This window comes from Triplophysa rosa, linkage group LG19 (genome assembly GCF_024868665.1).
Source record: "Triplophysa rosa linkage group LG19, Trosa_1v2, whole genome shotgun sequence".
Classification (NCBI taxonomy): Eukaryota; Metazoa; Chordata; class Actinopteri; order Cypriniformes; family Nemacheilidae; genus Triplophysa; species Triplophysa rosa.
Genome location: NC_079908.1, coordinates 19983443 through 19996340, shown reverse-complemented (window position 1 = coordinate 19996340; position 12898 = coordinate 19983443). Strand labels below are relative to the sequence as shown.

At 41.8% G+C, this 12898-nt stretch overlaps 1 protein-coding gene across 2 annotated transcripts in view; it reads left to right on the top strand.

Annotated features, from left to right (window-relative positions):
• col27a1a (collagen, type XXVII, alpha 1a) overlaps window positions 1-12898 on the top strand; it is a 61571-nt gene that overhangs the window by 19381 nt on the left and 29292 nt on the right. Inside the window, exons 1-4 of one of the 2 annotated variants that reach the window (XM_057359816.1) lie at window positions 94-208; window positions 5176-5243; window positions 6711-8293; window positions 11902-11955. In XM_057359816.1, coding sequence (XP_057215799.1) covers window positions 156-208; window positions 5176-5243; window positions 6711-8293; window positions 11902-11955 — 1758 coding nt within the window. In that variant the 5' untranslated portion in view covers window positions 94-155. Of the gene's footprint in view, window positions 1-93; window positions 209-5175; window positions 5244-6710; window positions 8294-11901; window positions 11956-12898 lie in introns of those variants that run through there. The other variant, XM_057359817.1, reaches the window with a different exon arrangement.

Here is a 12898-nt window from a genome sequence, read left to right as displayed (position 1 = left end):
TGGTGGTCTCGCGCAGCAGACCGGTGGGAGATCGCCTTCATTCCGCAACACGGTTTATCCGATGCACGAGACGACGGCTCGCGCTGTCGGTCAGCGACGCAGTCACGCAGAGATTAACGCATCCGGATTTTGAACGCCGGGACAAATGAATACAAATGAATTTGGCGACCCGAAGGAGAGACCGCAGAACCTCTCGTCTCCTAGCAAAGTAAGTTTCGTGTTTTTCTTAACCTGACGGTTTGCGCAGGTCGGGCACCCCCGACACCCGAGACAAAGAGCGCTTTGGTTACTGGATATTTGCGCAGGGCTCACTGGTTGTGTGTGTTGGTGCCGGGTGAATGAGCGCTTGTTGTGGGCGCACCGATGTACCTGTATTGCTTGGCCGGAGTTCAGAACTGAACTAAAAGGCTCCAGGTGTGCCAGGAGAGATGTGCGCAAGACAGCTCTTTAACCTCTCTTTCATCATTGCGCACACATAGGAACCCCCATGTAAGTTTAGGACAAACCATTTGCGTTTTGCTGGCACGGTGCAGTTTGACAGTGGCATGGGTCTTTGGATTTATTTTCAACTAACGGGCACAGGACGCGTTCTTGCGTTTTAATGCACGGTCTAGGTACGCATGCGTTGCGTTTTGCTGCTGTTTAATCGCGTGTCATGTAAAAATTAGTCAAACTGGTTTTTGTCAAAATTAGTCAAACTGTTTTTCTGAGCGTTGTTCCATTGCGTTGTGCTTCATACACAGAGAGCGTCCTGTGTGCCAGCCTCGTCCTTCAGACGCGCTAATGGTAACTGTTGGTGACTGTTGCGCATTCATTAGAAACTCCTGCGCTCTTGGAAACATGAAATTCTTGGACGCGTCCGTTCAAAGGAGCCTCAGTGTGCGTGGACGTGTGTGTTTGCCACTGAACATCACAGTGCAAACTGCACAGTGACGCTAAATAAACAAAGGTTTCGTTCCTCGCAACCTCAGCTGCGGCGCTGTGATAACCGCGGTGCGAGTGGACTCGTCAGGAATGAATGAAAGAATGAATGAACTTGTTCAGGGCTTAGAAGCTGCTGGATGTAATAAAGTTTACTATGCTTGTTATTTTTGCGGCCAATTTGTAGCGTTGCAGGGAGTTCTTGATGTCTGTCGGGCCAATAAATATTATTGAAATATATTCATATTATAAATATATTGGCTCAATATAGAGGCCAACGTTCACTAAATTAATTGTTAATTAACTAACTTTCCTAAAAGGTTCGTTAGAAATAAATAAATAAAAATGTTTGCCTCTATATCGCCACCTTTGTTTAAAACATAAAATTGCGGTTTATTTTACGTAGTTTTTTTTACCTACTTATCTTTACGTGGGTTGAAGTCACATGAAGTCAAACTTTTCCCCACCCACTTGACTTTTAACCTAAAAAGTTACCAATTGCAGCTTTAAAATTATTAAACGCTTCCTCTATAAAATATAGTCCCTCACATGTACGTTAAGGTGCGCAGTGATACACACACAGTAGCCGCCGGTGAACAGGTGTTTCGTATTAAATCCGTTTTAGCGTATTATTGCAGAGTTGGAGCGTTGTATTGACCAAGAGCTCCTTTTTTATTAAATGATAATGGTTCCTCTAGTTTAAGGTTCTTATGCGGTCTGGTTTGTTTGTTTTCTGACGTTGGTGATCGCTCGTTTTAAACCGCAAGTAACCGGAGACCCTGCACTGCCTCATGTGTCCGCCAGGGTGCGCACTACATTACACCAATTATAGACCAGACAGAAAAAATGTAGTACTTTTTCTGTGTGTGATGTAGCCTATGTGTTTTTTTACATTAATAATGATTTGCTTCTATCTTTTTTTTATTATTATTTGTATCTTGCAGATGCATACAAACATTTAAAGTCATCTAAGAGAGAGAGAGAGAGAGAGAGAGAGAGAGAGAGAGAGAGAGAGAGAGAGAGTGGGAAGGGGCCATGTTCTTCCCCATCAATGTCCATCAGTGTGTGCCGAACGGAAGGAATTTTCCACCGCCCCAGTACTAAATAGAGAGAGAGAAGGGTTGTTGTATGCAAGGACTGGGTCTCTTTAGTCATCTGTGTACATAGTGTGTGAGTTTGCACATTTGTATGTGGCTGTGTGTGGCGGCTGCCATTGAGAACATTCCACACTAAATGACTGTTCAGGTGCTGGAAAAGACCTGAGAGCTAAACACACACACACATTTACTGTTGTCTAAATGAGGACATGCCAGGGTATACTACATAGCTTATTATAATATTACCCCCATTTTCTGTAATTATTACCCCCCATTTTCTGTAAAATAGTCTTTATTTTATATATGCACAATTTAGAATCTTTTAATCGTATTATATTGTATTGTCATTGTGTTGAATGTCTGTACTAGAAGCTTCCAACACCAAAGAAAATTCCTTGTGTGTGCAAGCACACTTGGCAATAAAGCTCTTCTGATTCTGATTCTGATAATGACTAATGTAATGATGAGTAATATGAGAAACAAGGACTAAAGCTTCACTTACAAATCGTTTTTCCAGTTGGGAATGTTCCCAAAGGGAAGTCTTGTTTAGCTCACTTTAGTAAACCCTAGCCAAAACATTCATATTTGCTTTTCATCTCATTTGCTGTGACTTGAGTTTCTCTGTGTTGTGTTGTCATTGTGTTCAAAGGCCTACACAAATCCTGCACACCCAAGAACTCTGGAGACGTCCGTCATTCATAAGATCGGACACACTCCATCAGCTGCCGATGAAAGTGTAGTACACTTAGCTCAGTTAAACACATTCACTTACTAGATATTCCTCCTGAATCAGTGCAGAAAGTACAGATTCAGCATTAGATTGTCTTGGCTCTGTCTGCGCGGTTCTGAATGGTCAATCGCGCCATCCAGTGGTCACATATTCCTCAATAACCACAGCACATCTGGGGATTAAAGTGATAGTCCACCCAAAAATGAAATCATTTATTCACCCTCATGTCATTCAAAACCTGTATATGATGCTTTCTCCTGTAAAACACAAAAGTAGATACTTTGAGGAATGTCTCAGTGGTTTTGTGTTCACACAGTGGAAGTCAATGAAGTTCGATGTTGTTTGGTTACCAACATTCTTTGAAATATTTACCGAAAATCAGACAGGTTTGGAATGAAATGAGGGTGAATAAATGATGAAAGAATTTCAATTTTGGGTGATATCTGGGCTGTTCATTATGGCAGCTGGTTATAATGACACAAGACAATGGGATCGACTTATTTTTGCGATCTGACTGTACTGTATGTTATACTTTGCACAACACACACACAAACATTCACTCGCATGTGTTTACGAGACTCAAGAGAAGCTTGACGCGGATATGAGTCATGTTTTGCTGACACAGACACACAACAGAAAAACACTTCAGTCTCTCACACTGTTCCTCGCTCGTCTGTTTTCGGCGACTTAGTAACTCTGAGGTCAGGCTGGCCCGTGTTTCTGGCGCTCTGATTGGCTAAAGCGTTCTGTGGTGAGACACCTCACTTCCTGACTCAGGTATGTGAATCCTGAGGGAGTCTAGGAGCGCGTGTGTGTTTGTGTACATGGCATGTAGATGTGTGTGTGTGTGTTTCGGTCACCAACCAGGTAATGATTAAAACAGCTGTGAGACAAAGACACACAGACAAACATGTCTGCATACACGGCGGGGGTGTGGAGAGCTCTGTCTACACTGCCAATCATAACTGAAATCCACTTCCTCTCTTATGTGCCTGTGAAATCTGAGGTTAGGGTTCAAAGTTCAACAGGGTCACTATGACAAAAAGTACCTCTGATGGTTTTCTGCGGTTCCGTCACACATACATTCGAATAGTTTTCACTGTGTTTGTAGTCGTGCTATCTAAGGTAAGCATCACTGTTAGTATTGTGTATGGGTAGGGTAAAGAATGCATAACCGTAAGTTAGGGTTGCTAAGTATGCTTCCTTTAAACTAAAATTATGAATGCATACTTTTGCTGTACTTCTCAGAATGTGTTTAAAAATTCACTGTCGGGGAAGTTTACGAATACATGCTTGCACATAATCTTTTGTCATATACTTAAAAGTATGATAAAGTGTTCTAAGTATGCTTGGCTTGTGGTTGTAGTAGCCTATTAGATACTTATTACATGCTGTATCGTAAACTTGCTTAGAGTAAATAAAACAGGTGTAGAACTGAATATGATCTTCTTTGTAGACAGTGATCATGTGAATTAATACCTAAGTAGGAACGTAGTATTATACTTAAATTGCCAAAATTTATATAAGCATTATAAACAATAAATATGATGTAAAGTCCACTAAAAGAAAACTTGCATGTATACAGTTTCAAAAACAGAACTTGGTAGTTTACTGAGAGTACTTCAAAGTGTACTTTCGTCAACTAGAAAACATGCAAGTATTGAACTAGTAAACTATCATTATAAGTTTACTTGTAGTTGGAGTATAAAAAAAGTCCAGATGTGAACTCAAAGTTTGCTACTGTTACACTTGAAGGATACTTTTGTGAACTAAAAAGTGGGCCAATGTACTGAAATAGTGCACTCACTAGTAAACTACTAATACATAGATATTAGTATACTTATTTCTTAAAAATATACTTGACCTTTATTTAAGTGTACTAATAAAATCAATTTGAAGTGTACTCATTTCTTGTTAGGATACTTTGACCAAAGAAACAAATCATCTTGAGTTCTTAAAGGAACAGTTCACTAAAATATGAAACTTCTCTCATCATTTACTCAGCCTCGTGCCATCCCAGATGACTTTGTTTCTCCAGTTTTTCAAGAGAGATTTTTTCTCTTTTGTCCACAGCGTATGAAATAATGACTAGCAGAAATTTAGCTCAGCACTTTTGTTGGTTTACTTTGGCCGTTTTCCAAACAAAAGAAATGAAACGCCCGGTACTTTCTCGTTCACTGTAAACACGGCTAATACGTTTAACCGCACGGCATCACACGTTTCTCCTGAAAGATGCTTCTGCCAGTAAAAGTTTCCACTAGTTTGGGTTGAAGCCAGCGCAAGAAGCCTGAGATGTGAACGTCTATTGTAATGATGATGTTTTGACAAGTGGCTTCTGTTATGTAAAATCCCGATTCATCATTTTGACTTTGTTGCCCTGAGACAGTGGAAACAGAAGTAACTTTCTCATTTTCTGTCTGTTTCCAGGAGAGCTCTTCTTCTGTGTATTCTTCTTTATTGCACTTCTTTTGGATTCACTGAAGAACTCTTTGAAGGTAAGACATCTACAGATTCATTTATGTGTTTGTTTACACAGGTATGAGAGAGTAGGCATGGAAATGGTTAAATGCGTTAAATGCGTTAAAACTGGACATCTCAGGGCCACTGAATTACTGCGGGATAATAAAGTTTCATGTTCTTACACACTTTCCTCTAAGTTGGGAAAGATTTACAAGGTAAAACTTTATATTGCGATTTGTGAAACACAAACACCTTCTTTCTGTTACTGACCCACGCGTGCTTGAGTTTCCTTACCAATTTATCACCTCTTTTGCCAAAGCATCCATCAGTTCCAAGCACTTTTCCTCTAATTAAAGTGTGTCCTTTTTCTCCAACTCCTGTAACATGAATGAGTGCGTGTGTGCGTGTCTGTTCAATAGAAAGAATGAGCTCATATTCCCGTTTGACTGCTGATTCATGTCGATCTCTTGACAGACAGTCACACACGCAACAAATGTCTGGGAACTGGAGGTGATCCAAAGCAAAGATGTCAGACAAGAGATGCTGCGTTATCAAAGTGTCTATACTGAAATAGTTTATATCGCAATAATAGAAATGACTTTATAATCAGATGTTGGCTCATTTTAATAGATGATGCCATCTAATGGCACGATACTTGACAAAGAAATGCAATGCATTCTGGGATTGCGTCATAATTAAGCTGTCAGCGCTGTTTGCGCTATGTGTGATTTGTGCGATTCCAAAATCGACTCTTTCACAAAAGAAGATATTTTGAGAAATGTCTCAGTGGTTTTGTGTTCGTACAATGGAAGTCAATGAGGTTCAATGTTGTTATCAACGTTCTTCGAACTATCTTCTTTTGTGTTCTTCAGAAGAAAGAAAGTCACGCAGGTTTGAAATGACACAAGGTTCATTTTTTTAAAGATTTTCTCCTTTCCAAGTTTAAAAGTGCAGATTTACAGTCAAATGCATCATTCAGACAGTGTTCTTTTGAGTTTGGTGTGAATGAAGTAGTTTCTGTTCTCATACTCTTGGCTCTGCCCGGGCATAATGAAGCCAACACTGACCCCTGTCCAAACGCATACACACATATACATGTCATATATTAACAATTTTCCTTGTTAAAAGCCACATGTTGGCGCTGAAGAGTTTTGGCATTATACATGGGCGTCCATAGATCAGAAGTTGCCTACAGCCTCAAAGGATGTTTGGTTCCCGGCGGAATTGAACACATATGGTATAAAACAGAGTTAACACATTTAAATTATGTAATGGGGAGGCACGGGCCTCCTTTATAAAGTGCTATAGCTGCATTTTTGTAACAAAAGAAATATAGAAGTGAAAAGCGAATTAGTAAGGTTGACTAGTTTTTATATATATAATGTGTTTCATTTTGTTACTTAGTTCTATTTAAAAGATGTTCATTCACTCTACATTGTGATATATTTAAGCGATTTGCCTCGATCATGTGTGTGATTTGTTGTTTTGTGTTTACGTTGCAGATGTGGACGTGTTGCAGCGTTTGGCTCTCCGCGCCGAGCTGGGTTCTCGTGCTGTTCCAGCTGGTGTCATCTCCCTCAGCTCTGGAGTCATCCTTACGACGCGGGCACGAGTTACTATGGCGACTCGCTCCGTGTTCCCAGCGGAACTCTTCTGGAACCGCACCATCGTCCTGAGCGTCCGATCCCACCGTCTAAACTCGGCGTTCATCTTCTCCGTCTTCTCCGGGAATCAGATTCAGCTCGGGCTGGAAATCTCGCCTGGCAAACTATCGCTTCACGCCGGTCCCGGGAACGTCGCCACCTTCCCTTACGAGCTCCATGACGGACGCTGGCATCATCTGGCCTTTGTTCTAAACGGGCCGTCAGTGACATTACGCTCTCCCTGCTCGGAGAGCGACAGCGGGGTTACTCAAAAACTCCCTATACCTCCGGAACGCCTGAACCCCCGTGGGACGTTCCGCTTGGGTGGGAGCAGCGCTTTGCTTCCGGGCACGGTACCCTTTGAGGGGGCAGTTTGCCAGTTCGATGTGGTGCCCTCGGCTCAGGCGCAGCAGAATTTTTGCAGCGCCGTTCGCAGGCAGTGCAGAGAAAACGACACGTACAGGCCAGCGGCACCGCTTGCAGCGCTTCCACTTCCTCCGAGAAATGCCCCACCACTATCGGCTCAGTTGATATCACCCAATCGCACTTTCACTCCCGCTCCCACTAGTTTTCTTTGGACGTCCATAAATGTCCCGGTTGGGTCTTCTGATGTTGTGAGTCACAATGTAGCCGGGTTGAGACCTAAGCACTCTTCTAGCACGCCTCTTTTCATGAAACAAACTGGACCATCTTTGGGAAATTTAAACCCTGTCACCCCTAAACCTACACTCAGGACACCTAAAAGCCCCAAGCCGACTGCCTCAAAGCCTGCAGCGGCCTTTCCTTCCCCCACTAAACCCAGTGGACCCAAACCAACTCCAGGAAAACCCCCCACCAAGTCTTCCGGACCAAAGCCTACAATTGCTAAACCGACATCCATCCCTGGAAGGCCAAAAACCCCTGGACCTACACCATCCCGGAAACCTTTCAAACCCGCAAAGCTGACTGCCGCAAAACCCACGGTGAACAAACCAAAGCCCACCTCTCACGGCAAAATTAACCCGACCAAGAAAACATCCACCGGCGCTCCACCTCCCAAGAAACAAAATGACAATCTCAAACGAGAACCAACCGCCTCCAAAAGACCCTCGCCGACACCCTACAAAAAGCCACCTCAGCCTACATCCCCAACCCAGCGCTCACCCCAAACCACACCGCCAACCCCAAAACCCACTTTACCCACCACCACAGCCTCAAACAAGCACAGAAAAACCCTGCCAACCCCCAAATCCACACTCTTCACCACCGCCGCCCCAAACACGCCACCACCAAAAAACGATTCTAACAAATCAAAAACATCTGTCACACCAGCTACTTCAAGGTTTACCCCCCAGTCTGTGACCCCTCCAGCTTTAGAAGATTTCCAGAGTTTGGAGGCAGAGCCGACGTGGGTTTCCGGTCTGATCGGACCACCGGGACAAAAAGGAGATCCTGGACCAATCGTAAGAGTCTTGCCTTTTATATACCAACCTTTGTAGTTCATATATTTTGTGTTCGTTTGGTTGTGGTGTTTTTATGGGGAAATACACATTGATCAATGAGGTTTCATTTGAACTTGATGGCCTTGATCGGAAACGTTTTTTTTAAAGAGGTGTCTAGTACTTTTCAAGTTAATTTGCTGCAATATATTACAAAATGTCTAAAACCATTCAATATTTTAGTGTCCGGATTTTCACATTTAGAATTTTTCATTAACACGGGTCAAGCTCTCGTTCAGTAAAGTTACAGTCAATGTGATGCCGTTATATGGTGGCAAGGAAAAATTATTTTGTGTGGAAGAAAACTGCTTTGGAAAATGTTATAATCAAGGACATCAGGTTTGGTTTTCAGACGGCTCGACGGTTCCCTGAGTGATGTTAACAGCACAATGTGGATTTTAGTTCGGTTGAGTGAAACGTTCATTGGGTTACTGCTGATTCCAACATTACTGTCAGCGAAAAATTAGTCGTGCTTAGTGCTTTTAAAGCAGGGGGGGTCAAAGGTCAGGGGAAGCAGTGAACGCTTTGTCTGTCACACACACTCTCACAAAAGTTTACAGGAAGGGATTGTCGTTCTATCCATGAAAAACAAGGCATGGAATTTCAATTAGATGAAATAAACGCTCTTGAACCTGCTTGTTTAAGAGGCTAGATTTCAAAAGAAGCCACCTGACCTTCGACCCCAAAAGCAAATAAGTAAAGAGAGTTGCGTTATATGCGAGACGGTCGTGTTGTAAATGCGTCGTTTTGTCCTGTGGCAACGTGGAAAATAGTGGTGATAATGTAAAGGAAGACGCTTGGCGACGGCTCAGTTAACAGAGATGTTCAAAGGGACGTCTGTTGTGATGATGTCATGGGAAGATCACTCAACGACTCAGACCTTCTAGAGGGCATTTTCCAAAGCAGTTGACTAAACTTGACCATGTGAGGACAAATGAACAATGATGCCATTTTAACAGTGTCTGTTTATGACTGAGCATCACTGTGGTTGCCAAGCAACCGTCTGCCATAGACCATCAATGTGTGGGTTTCTATACAGTGATTATTAAACACACTAAATGATGCTTATTTGAAAATGTAACCCTTGCGTCTATGGAAAGTTAGGTGTGTGTGTATGTGTGGGAAGGGTAAACCCTACGGTATGGGGACAAAATGTCCCCACAAAGATGGCAATATCCAAAACCCTTGTCCTTGTGGGGACATTTTTTTGTCCCCATGAGGAAACAAGCTTATAAATCATACAGAATGAACTTTTGTGAAAATGTAAAAGAGCAGACAGTTGTGTGTGATTGTTAGGGTTAGGGGTAGGGAATATGATATACAGTTTGTACAGTATAAAAACCAATGCGTCTATGGAATGTCCCCATAAAACATGGAAACCCAACATGTGTGTGCGTGCGTGCGTGCGTGCGTGTGTGTGTGTGTGTGTGTGTGTGCGTGTGCGTGTGCGTGTGTGTGTGTGTGTGTAATTTGGAGAGGGGGGTCTCTCAGTGTGTGTAGCACAGAACATTCTCTGTTATTAGCAAAGGATAATAGCACGAGAGCTGCTGTCATCCACCATAAAGACTCATTCTGACGGTACTTTAGTAAAATACCCTGAACACACAGCTTCTCTCAATTACACACACTTTCAGTCTACAATTATGTACACTTTTGTCCCGCAGGACACAATTTACTCACAGATAAAGAGCTGTAGTTGTTCTCTTTAGCTTTACTTTACTGACCCAAAAATACTGTTTGCTACATGATGTCTGTGTTTAAAATGGAGTTCTAGTTTACTTTAATTGCTCAGAGGTCGTTTTCGGTTCTCAGTTGTGGTTCGTTTCAGTCTCAGATGTTTCTCCTCAAATTGCTTAGGACGGAGAGCTCAGTTCATATTGAGATCTTCAATAATATTGACTTTTAATTGCAGACTTGACAAATCTGAGCTCAGATCTCTTCTCAAACTCTAATGACAGAGACATTTGTGAGATTTCTCGTTTGCTCGGGAGAAAATATCTGAGATGCGCACAAGTTTTCATTTTGCGCTCTATGTAATCGCAGGAGCTCTCAGGCTCTGTTTTTGCCAAGTGGTTGATGTCCTTAGTGCAACATCATGTTGACCCTGGGGCAACATTTAAATCAACCAATCAGATTTCAGAAATAAGTTTACAGTTTTTTATAAGTTTAATCTTACAACCAGGTGCTTCTAGACCATTGTTTTTCACTTATCGTTTCCCTCTCATTTTAGGGGTAAGTTATGGTTAGGGTTAGGGTTGGGGTTTGGTGTGGGTTTAGGTTTTATTTATAAAAATGTTGTCCTTAGGTCAACAAAATAAGTTGCCCTGAGGACATCAACCACTTGGCAAAATCAGGTCGAGCGTAATCTCATTGATGATGATGATTATTTTTATTGATTTTAGTACAGTTGCATCACGGGAGCACCTCATGGTTCATTCAACACTTTGAGGATGTGTCCACATACATAGCCGTGTGTGTGTGGATGAGTTGGTTGGGTGTGTAATGTACGTGTGTGTGTGTGAGAAACCCCCACCTCCCCCTCTATCAACAGAGGCATGGTTCAGAGGCAGACCTCTGAGATTTTTAACATAAACACACACCAGCTCACACACTCATCTTCTGTAAGAGTCCTTCTCAATGGAACTCTTTCATCCTGCGCCACGTGGAGGCGGGGTCAGCGAGAGACAACCCCACCGAATTTTAACAACTACCTTCATGTAGTGTGTACTAGTTAGGGCAGGACGATGTATATAAAATCCCATTTGATGATATTTGATGTATTTTTCAGTCGGAGGTGGAGGAATATTTCACCTTTATTGTAATGTATTCAAAACGGTGTTTGTAGATTTATTCTTAATACAGCCCTTCTCTAGTACTTGTCAACTGTATTTAAACACAGTAAAATCGCCAGTGTTAAAAAAAGTGTGGATTATATAAACACTGTGAGAGTTAATTTGACCCTTTTTAACAATGGCAATTTTGCTGTGAAGGGATAGTTCACTCAAAAATTGATTTACCCTCATATTACTTTAATCCTGTATGAAGGTCTTTCTTTTGCAGAACACAAAAGGAGACCTTTCGAACAAAACGTTGATAATCAAACAACACTGACCCCCATTGACTTCTGTTGTATGAACACAAAACCACTGAGACATTTCTCAAAATATCTTAAAGAGTCATATACAGGCTCAACCACATGAGGGTGAATAAACGATGACCGAATTTTAATTTTTGGGTGTACTGTCCCTTACTGTCCCGATACAAACAGGTATTTCAAATGCATAGCGTTAAGTCTCTAACTGTTGGATTGTGGGACAGAAATAGGCCTCAGCGACCCCCACATCCCATCAAACACAGTTGGATGCAGTGTCTACAGGTCGTCTGTATATAGCACATTATCCCAAAAAGGAAATTCCCTGAAATGACTTCCTGTTTCCTCTTCGTTGTGTTTAGTTTCCAAACAGAGCCATGCCGTGCTGCTACACCTAGACAAAGACGCACACAGTCAATCTTTTGTGAGTGTATTCATGTGTGTGTTTGATTCATAACTACACTCGTCTTGTGTTTCGCAGGGAATTCTGGGACCTCCAGGGAAACCGGGGCAGCCAGGGAAGAGAGGACCTCGGGTGAGTGAGCGAGCGAGTGGGTGTGTGTGAGGCAGTGACCTTTGACCGTCAGATATAAACAGGAAGTGTGTAAAATGCAGTGCCTTGTAAAACCTCTTACAGGTCAAACTGACCTCCGAACGAAACACAAACCAGCCTGTCTGTCTGTTTTTATGTGGAATTCTGTTTCTCTCACGTTTGTTTGTGTTGCCTGCTTAAGATCTAAAAAGCATCTTTATCTTGTGTCATTTTGTGTTGTTTTATCTAAACATCCCGTAAACCAAATGTACGCAAAAGGAATAGTTTTATTTATTCAATTTTGTAAAAGAAATCTAGCGAAGCTTAATGCTTAAAACAAGAAAAAGGGATATTTGCCATTTCTGTAAGAACAAATTTCTTGTTTTTTTCTTTGGACTGAGATTCTAGCCCCACTGGCAAACATGTTGTTCGAATTCAAAAGGTACAATCATTTTGCATCTTGCCTAAATATATCTTGTTTTAAGGATGTTTAGATAATTATATTGGAAAACAATGAGTTTTCCTATATCAAACAAATTCCTATAGACGTACATTGAAGGAGAGACCTGAGATTTATGTCGAGACCAGATCCCTGATGTAACAAGGTCAAGTGGTGGTCAAGTGGTTTTATTGTCATTTCCCTTGTGGCAGATGAAAGACACAAAACACATCCCTGTCATCCACGGTTTGTTTCTTGAATGGAACACGATGGAAGAAATGTTCTTACAATGAAAGTGGATGGTGACTACAACAAGCTCTAAACAGTAATAAAATAAAAGTCCAATAAAGTTGTCCATATGGCTGTAAAGCCATACAATGGCGTTGTCTTGGAGATTTAAGTCAGTGAATTTAAAAAGATGATTTTTAGGTGAACTGTCCCTTTAAATGAGGTGGCATGTTTGAAGAGGATCTTCTACCATAATCAACCACAGACCCCCGTAGACCC